The 9,088-nt window shown below is 43.9% G+C and overlaps 1 protein-coding gene across 1 annotated transcript; it reads right to left on the bottom strand.

The window, feature by feature from the left end:
• Positions 1-2,713: 2,713 nt before the first annotated feature.
• On the bottom strand, positions 2,714-8,325 carry LOC124684945 (serine/arginine-rich splicing factor SR45a-like). The gene is made up of 8 exons (XM_047219207.1): positions 8,159-8,325; positions 7,609-7,657; positions 6,100-6,122; positions 5,819-6,019; positions 5,570-5,681; positions 5,335-5,484; positions 3,924-3,978; positions 2,714-3,293 (listed from the first exon to the last, which is right to left on the bottom strand). The coding sequence occupies exons 3-8, from the start codon at positions 6,120-6,122 to the stop codon at positions 2,962-2,964; spliced, it is 873 nt and encodes a 290-aa protein (XP_047075163.1). The 5' UTR covers positions 7,609-7,657; positions 8,159-8,325; the 3' UTR covers positions 2,714-2,961.
• Positions 8,326-9,088: the final 763 nt, after the last annotated feature.

The raw sequence follows: 9,088 nt of genomic DNA, 5'->3' as shown, positions 1-9,088 counted from the left end.
TGATCTTGGTGCAGCTCTGAAAAATCCCTCGAGCCTTCTCATCAGATGACAAACTTAGTGCCTGCCAAGGCCTGTTAAGATCGGTGCGCTTTAACCATTCCCACCGCACCCTAAGGGCCAGGCCCTGGAGACGCATATCCTTGACGCCGAGCCCACCATGGCACAAGGGCATGCAAATGTTCTCCCACGCCACTAGGCATTGCCCGCCATGAACCTCCTTTTTGCCCGCCCAAAAGAAGGCTCTAAGCCATTTTGTAACCTCCTCCAAGAGCCAAACCGGGGCATCCTCAACGAGAATCTGGTGTATGGTCCTCGCTGTGATCACCGATTTGATAAGGATGAGCCTGTTGGCTCTAGCAATCAAACCTCGTTGCCATGCCGGGGTGCAATGGATAACGCCATATAACGACGGTTGTCATTCTGCTTTCATGAGCGGGCGGAGGGCTAACTGAAGCCCCAAGTATCTGATTGGAAAGTTTGCCAATTCGCAGCCCAACTCTGCCGTCACTCTAGCTCCATCTCCAGTTGACTCTCTGATCAAAGTGGCGGTCGCTTTCCTAAACAGCGAAAGCATCTCTTTAACCGCACGCAACTCATGTACCTCTGGCCGGGGAAAAACCACAACATCATCAGCGTAGATAGAAATCCTCTGTAGGGGCGAGATGCCCGCCAAATTCTCCAAAAGATGCTCCTGGGCTGCCACTGTAAACACTCTGGTGAGGACCTCCATCCCGGCTACAAACAACAAAGGCGAGGTGGGATCGCCTTGCCGCAAGCCCAGTGTGTGATGTATTCTCGCTCTCGGCACTCCGTTAACCGACACTTTTGTGTTCGCTGTATAGAGTAGCAGGGCTATCCACTTCAATAGCAACACTCCAAAACCCATGCGCTTCAAAACCTCAAACAAAAAGGCCCAAGAGATAGTATCAAATGCTATTGACATGTCTAATTTCAATAGGATCCCTCGCTTCTTCCTCTGGTTAATCCTCCTAGCAACTTGACGCATCAGCACAAAATTGACGTGCACCGCTCTGCCTTTACGAAAGCTGACTTATGATATCTCTAAGCATGCCTCTCAGCCTATTTGTGATCATCTTAGAGAAAAGCTTGGAGAAGCTGGGCACCAAACTAATCGGTCTATAGTCCCCAATCTCCACGGCATTCGGGCATTTGGGAATCAAGGTGATCATGGCTCTGTTGAGCCTTGCAAAGCCAAGGACATCACCGACCCCCAGCTTCATAAGACCAGCCAAAATGTCTCTCTTGATCACCGGCCATGCACGCTTGTAAAACGCTCCACAGAACCCGTGAGTCCCCGGCGCCGTGTTGGCCGGCATGTCTTTGATAACTCCCCACACTTCCTCCTCGGTGAACAGGTTCTCTAGATCATGGAAGTCCCTAGAAGGAATGCCAATGGCCTCAAGATTAATTCCCAACTCTCTATTATGTATCGTGCCCAACAACTCTCGATAGGCATTGGTGGAAGCTTCTCCTTTACTATCTTGGTCGGTAATAATTTCACCTCTGACCTTGACCGAAGGGATGAATTTTTTTTTTCCTCCTACCGTTGGCGACGGCGTGGAAAAGCTTTGAGTTCGCATCTCCATCCTGGAGCACTCTGATATGTGGTCGTTGTCTAGCAATAGTCCTCTCCAAGGATGCAAGGCCGGGCACCGTGCGCTTCATGATGCGCCTACATCTCTCCCTCGGCGACAAAGCCCTCCCGTCTTGCGCCACATCAAGTCTAAAGATGATCGCATTGACGATCGCAAGTTGCAGCTTAATGTTACCCAACTTTCTCTATCCCCAAGATTGGAGATATTCAGCAGCATTCCTAAAAAGTGCATCAAATCTCACAAACGGATTAGAGATATCCTCGTGGCATTGCCAAGCTTCCTTCACTGCCTCATCAAAACCCTCTAGTTTGAGCCAAAACAGCTCGAATTTGAACCTCTTTTTCGGCCTAAATGCGGCACTCAAGGAGAGGTGCAGTGGCGCATGATCTGAGGCCGAAGATAAGAGTGCTTGTAGCATAGAGTCAGTGTTGCACAAATCCTAGTCGATCGAGAAGTGGGCACTGTTAAAAAGTGTCTCAACAAACTCAGCACGTCTCCATTCACCCGAGCTACCAAACACATGAGAAAATCTGAGCTCAACTTAGTTAGGATCAATTTGTATGAGGGCAGGAGGTTATTCTTTGTTGGTCCGGGCTACCAAACACACCTCCATTCACCCGAGCTGCCAAACATATGAAAAAATCTAACGTCAACTTAGCTAGGGTCAGCTTGTTTGAGGGCGGATGGTTAACGTCCATTCACCCGAGCTACCAAACATATTAGAAAATCTAAGCTCAACTTAGCTAGGATCAGCTTGTTTGAGGGCAGATGGTTATTCTCTATTGGCCCAAGCTATCAAACACACCCTAAGACCTCCTTTGATTCAGGATAGAAAAAATATAGAAATAGGAAAAGCGTAGGATTAGGAGTAATGCCCATTTGAATTTTGTAGGAAGATGAAATGTGTTTGATTATAGCAAAGAAATTTTTTTCATAAGGTATGATCTAATATTTTTTTCTATAGAATTTTTGCACTACAAGATTCATATAAGATGTGTTACTATGAATTAAACAACTTGTATAGAAAAATTTTCCATAACATCCAAATCTCACACAATTCCTTTAGAGCCCTAAACATGTTAAGGCAAAAAAGAAACTAAAGTTAATCACGCTTTTTTTAACACAGAATCCAGACCACTTTGTTTCGAAGCATCCGCAACACCATAATAAAAATACAACAGCATATTTTGTTCAGAAAGCTAACATCAGTGTGTTCGACAGCATCACTAAATAATCAAGACTACCACGCAAGGTCTGGTAAACTTTTCAGGCGGCATCATTAGTTTACTTGCTAATCCCAAAGCAATAGTTCATCACATGAAGAGAAATCGCCTGGTAGTTCTGACTAGTCAGTTTTGCGGTTCCCATTGCTGGTTGGTGACCTGGACCGATCTCTGCGGCTTCTATGAGAATCTCTTTCATGTGGCGAGTTGCCCCTGCGATCCCTCGAGCGTGAGCGGTCCCTGCGGCTGCGACGATCCCTTGACCGTGAACGGTCCTTGCGGCTGCGATCCCTTGAACGTGAGCGGTCCCTGCGGCGATCTCTCGAGCGTGAGCGCGACCGGTGCTTCCTGCGATCCCTTGAGCGGGACCGCTCTCTTTTGCGGTCCCTTGAGCGGGAACGCTCCCTTCTACGAGGCCGGCGAGGTGAAGGGCTCCTAGAGCGCTTTTGAGAACCTGTATTGCAAAATTAAAACCTGGTTATAGCAAATTGAAATCTCCATTTATCTTCCTAAGCACATAAACTGAGAATACAACAGTATTAATTAATAAAGATGTACTATTTTACTTTTGAGAAGAAATTTTCCATGGAAACTCCTGAAAATAACAGCCTCGCCAGTTAGGAATTTGTTTTTAGCGTCGATCCTGCTGGATTCTAGCCTTTAAAAATTGCGTGGTTCTAGTAGAGCTTAAAAGGAAAACGTTGTGCTACAAGCAATAATAGGTACTAGTTCCAAGTTCTGAACCTCAATAATAAAACAGTTACAGATCACAGGTGGCCATGATACTGCACTGGCAACTGAAAGAAGTTATAATTTGTATGAAGTAGGAAAAAAAAGAGTTCTGTAAGGTATTGACGTAGTTTTATTGAAGAGTTAAAATGAACCAAGCGCAGGGGGCACGAGGTATGTTAATCTTCACTGCATAGGTTCAAATACCCAATGTCATTGAAGTGACAAAATAAGGGTATAGCACAGTAAATTACAGGACATGATCATTACAAGCTAAGTACCGGGCTATTAGCTCACGAAGCAAGTGAGGAAATAATCGTTACAGAAAGCAACAGCTGTAAAAATACTTGCATACCTCTTTGGCCGCAGTATTTTCCAGGAGTAGGAGTTCTCTCCCGAGTTCTTTTAGCCTGTGATGAAGAAAACACGAGCAAATGAAAAGAACAGTCAACTCCGTGCAGCAGGAATAATATGGGCGACCATATGTCTAATCTTACAGTTCTAGCATAAAAAGGTTCTTACTGTAAACAGAAGAAAGAGATAAACAAAGCATATATCTCCTGAAAAACAAATAGTTACAGGCTACTTAAACTAGTCCTTAACATGATTCCTGTGATACAAGTAGATGGAAATAACTTTACGTTGCGTTTCAGCTCAACAAAGTCGACTTTTACGCATCCCCTCCATTGTCGGTGAAGCCATGATGGAAGGAAGCAACCGATGTTGCCTCTTGCGGTGCATCCAATTGGGACAATTTATGTCGATGAAGCATGCATCACTTCAGGTAATCTGGGAGTTGTTTGTCGCTGCACTGTGGTAGCATGTACCATCTTCGCCCAGTCGATGTAGACAAAACATGGTGGATCATGAGGTCGAGGTCGATGACGGCCTGAGTCGATGTAGATAAAGCGTGTGCACTTTCTGGATCATGAGGTTCGTGTCGACGATGCAAAGCGCGGCACCATTGAGTGCCACATGTTCAAGACTCCAATATCGCTAAATGGTGGCAGCCCTCAGGTTGGTGCAGAGAGGGTAAGCAGTGTTGATGAGGGGCGTGTAGACGACAAACGGTGAAGAAGAGCTTGGGGTGGAGTGGTGATAAGCACCAACAGGCCAGCGGCAAGTGCAGCTGGTGTAAAGCACGGCATGCACCAACCAGGTTGACGTTGAGGCAGTCGAGCACCACATAAACTGGAAGGTCATAAGTCAGCACGAGAGGAGTTAAGACCCCAGTTGAAGGAACAAGAGGTCTTTCTCCATTCCAACACTAAGATTACATCAGAATGATCAGAGCACAACACAAATGAGTCCACTCTAATTTACTCCGATCCATTCACCAGGGTAGAAATTCTGGGCCCGACTGTCCTAGAGTATATTTGTTTTGCAAGATTAAGATCATAAATCATTATTTGATACCTCATCTCACGAAAACTTCACAAAAAGTTTGAAGTGAATACTGGAAAAAATTCCATTTTAAGTTTTTTTTACCAAATATAACATAGTTGCCAGGCACATAAGATGTAACTCCGCGCAACCAACAATTTGATTTAGTTTAAAAATGGAAGAGCAAAATGCCAAGCAGAAAAAATATGATTCAAATAAAATTTAGCACCATAGGGTTTTAAATTTATAGCAATGCTCTCTGAATTTGGAAGTTACTACATAGACAAGACTACCGAGAAAACCATAGACTCCTTAAAAGGAATGTATCAGGAAAGAAATACTGTATTCTCATTTCAGTAAATGTCTACTCAATGGTATCTTACCTTCTCTACAGTGACCAGGCGGCCTTCAAGTACAGTACGGTGTAGGCGCTTGATGCAGCGTCTTGCATCCTCAACAGTATCCATACTCACAAATGCAAAGCCCCGAGATTCTTTCGAACGAGGATCAAGAACAACATGACAGTTTTTAACCTGCCAAAATAGATTTCACATAATGAACAGATAAATTGAAAGGATAATGCGCAGATAACATGTGAAGATGGAATCGACATCACACCTTTCCTTCCTTGCTAAAGAACTTCTCAAGTTCAGCTTCAGTTACACGTGTGGACAACCCAGTAACAAAAAGGTTATTCCCAGGATTTCTTAAATCATCATCACTCCTATCCCTGGATAAGAACTAAACCTCAGTATTGTCCATCTTTAGTGGATAATCATAGTTTTCAACTAAAATTAAGCTACTATAATCAAGATCTTGAGATCTCGTGATTAATCAGAAACCATCTTCAATAGAAAAGATGCTTGCCTGGAACGACTCCTATCCCTTGACCTTGATCTACCACGTCTTCTAGGAGGAGACCTTGAAGTGCTACGCCTCCTTGGAGGCGGAGACTTTGAGGTACTCCTCTTTGGAGAAGGTGATCTTGAAGAGCTACGTCTCACTGGAGGAGGTGACTTTGAAGTGCCACTTCTATTTGCAGGGGGTGTAATGGACCGTGCAGTGTACCTAAAAATATTATTGTCACACAGGAAGTACAATGCATATAAATATATATATAAGGAAAGCATTTCACAGGAAAAACTAACCTCACTTCCTTCGTTTGTGACATCTAAACGAAATAGAGGAGAACAATATTAGATAAACAAACACTAAATTATGGATTGAAGTATAAATATAGACATATCTGTAGATGATAGGTGTGAACGTGTAGATGATAAGTGCAAACTACAGCGCAACTACGATAAAAAACTAAAGCGCAACTAATTATCATGGAGAACAAAGGATCAGTCACGCTCCGATATATAGCAAGCCGCAATTGAAACTGTGAAGCAATGCAGCTTCTGTAAGTAAGCAAAAAAAGGTACATATGCTTATCTTTTGGAAATAAAAAAACTGCAGCAAATTAAATGATACTGATAACGGTTCAATCCATGCAGCAGATAAAAGATACACTGGCCCGATAGAAGAGCGGCAGCTGACAAAAGCTCAGGTTTAGAAAACTGCAATAGAGCACCATTAACCATTTAACGCCACACAACATAATGAACAGATAACATGAATGCCAAATTGCATCATGAACAAAAACGGTTCGGGAATAGATCAGGGACATCACTACATCCAGCCAGGAGACCAGAAGGAATATAAGAATAAGATGGTCTTTAGCTAACAATACTAGAGAGATATGGACATGGTAGTGTATTAGGACAGTCAATTTCCCATTCATTAAAAACTTAAGAGGGAGTCCATAAGATACAAGTCAAGTAGAATGATTCTTCTCTATTTGCTATTTATCCGATCCTCTAATTCTCTAATTCAGATCTCTGTCTATCTCCCCCATCTAATACCCTATCACATGCATGTTAGCCATCCCACCGAGACCCAAGCATATCCCTATTTTTATATTGTATTGATTCAGTCGGGTGGTGCAACATTCTTCTTAAGGGTGAGGAGTCATGGTGGCAAGGTGAAACTGTATTCTCGGGCTGACCAATCACAAGCATGGGCATGTGCTAAATCACGCCTATGAGTTCGATTCTACTCGCTTGCATAGGAACCAAAGTGCAGTTTGCTGAAGTGTGTGGCCAGAATTCAGATACTCTACAGCGCTCAAAGTATTAACAATTGGCTTTAAAAAATGCACAGGCAATGTAAAAAAGGAAACACAGGAGCAAGTCACGAGCATGGAATGCAAAACGGAAACAAAAATAATATGATGAGTCCAGGATGACAATAGAGACACATATAGTATTAGAGTATTGTCCCTTCTAAGTACCAAAACAAATATGCACGCTGAAATCGAAAATGACGATAGAGCTGCATATAATGTCACTGTACTGGCGTTCCTTATTAGTAAAGGGAAAATGCAAGCTGAAATTAACTTGGAAATAGTGTAACTTTGACAGCCTAAATGGACTTTCAGTCATCTCCTTAGCATATAATTACTAGCAACTACAACCATAAACTAGGGACGTCAATACTAACAATTTCATGAAACATGCTTCTCAAAAATAAAATCATGAAACATGGCCATCATCCAGGGTCAGCCCCACCACCAAAAAAATCACAAATCGTACAAGAGGTAAGGCAGTGAATACCTTGTCCCAAATGAAGAACCAGCTGAAGAAAAGCTTAGTTGTGATCTACCTGGAAGGAGAAAATAAATGAAGAGGCAACTTTATAACCAGAAAGAAAACAGCAAGCTTGAATTAGACCATTGTTTTTCTATCTTTTCCGGTTAAATCAGAAGTAGTATGTGCTACATAATCTCCTACAAGGTTCTCAACAGGCTTTAGGCAGAGTCTGCTTATTCACGTGTCGAATTACAGAACTTCAAAACAAAAGTTCCGAATATCCATGCACTACAGACCCCGTATCCTATCAATTCCCCATCTAACTGCATCTAAAGACCCATTAAGTCACGAGAACTTGTGGGATCTTGCAAGCGCTCAAGGACCGAACCTATCGATGGATGGATGGATGGATGGATGGATGGATGGATGGATGGATGGTTTCTGGATTGCACTCTACATAGCAAAAATAAATCCAAAAGTGGATGGGGGAAAGGGGATTTCTAATTTGGAGAACGAACAGGGACAAAACTACTGTCGAGGGCAATGGAATCTAACCAAGAACTTTAGGCCTTACATGCATGGGTACTTGAATCGAAGAGATCGACGTCGCTGGTAGATGGATTCGCCGGAATAGAGTTCGCCGGAGGCCAGATCTGACCGTGAGGAGCGGCGAAGAGGATAGATGGAGTAGGTGGGAGAGGGCCTCGTGCCGGGATTTCTTTGGCTTTACTTGTGGGGAGGAGTTTTAAAAGGGGCAGTTGCATTGACCACCCCAGATTTTGCAGGATTTACGGAGTGTTTCTACGGTCTAGATTGACAGCGACCTGGCGCTGCCATGTCACTGGAAATGCTAGCACTCCTTCGGAGGCTATTTTACTCCCAGGCTATGACACGTGTTCAATTTCTGCTGAAATTCTGGAGTCCTGGAAATGTTCGCTTAGAAATAAAAAACAAAAGAACACTCGGACGCGGGTCTCGTCGGAGACTCGCCGAAAACCTCACCGGAGACCTGGTAGAGAAAACTTTATGCTATCGAAGCTAAACCGATCTCACCGGAGACCTGATAGCAAAAACCCCCGGAGACCTGGTAGCAACATCTTTGTGCTATTGAGGCTAAGACCTCGCCGAAGACCTTGTAGCAACAGTTTTGTATGAAAGTAGCAAAACAGCAGAACATTTGCAGCAAAAGGTTTATAGTATTGTAGGATCGCCAACTACTCGCCAGCGCACTGCCGACAGCATCCCAACTCCGGCTAGAAGCACTGTCACTTTCTTCTTACGGCACCGCCACTCATTGTTTTCAGCACCGCCGCTAACCGTTTAAAGCAGTGTTGCTGAATGTTGGTAGCAGGTCGACCAATGTAGCACCGCCATCCTCCCTCTATAGCACTACCACCAACTGCGAGTAGCATAACTGACAACTGGACGCAGCGAAACAACGACCCTTCTTTTGCACCACCACAAATGCTTGCGGAGGGGCAGCACCCAAGGTGCAGTAGCGGCA

Source organism: Lolium rigidum, chromosome 1 (assembly GCF_022539505.1).
Source record: "Lolium rigidum isolate FL_2022 chromosome 1, APGP_CSIRO_Lrig_0.1, whole genome shotgun sequence".
Classification (NCBI taxonomy): Eukaryota; Viridiplantae; Streptophyta; class Magnoliopsida; order Poales; family Poaceae; genus Lolium; species Lolium rigidum.
The sequence above is the reverse complement of the archived record's forward strand: the minus strand, read 5'-3'. Positions and strand labels throughout refer to the sequence as shown.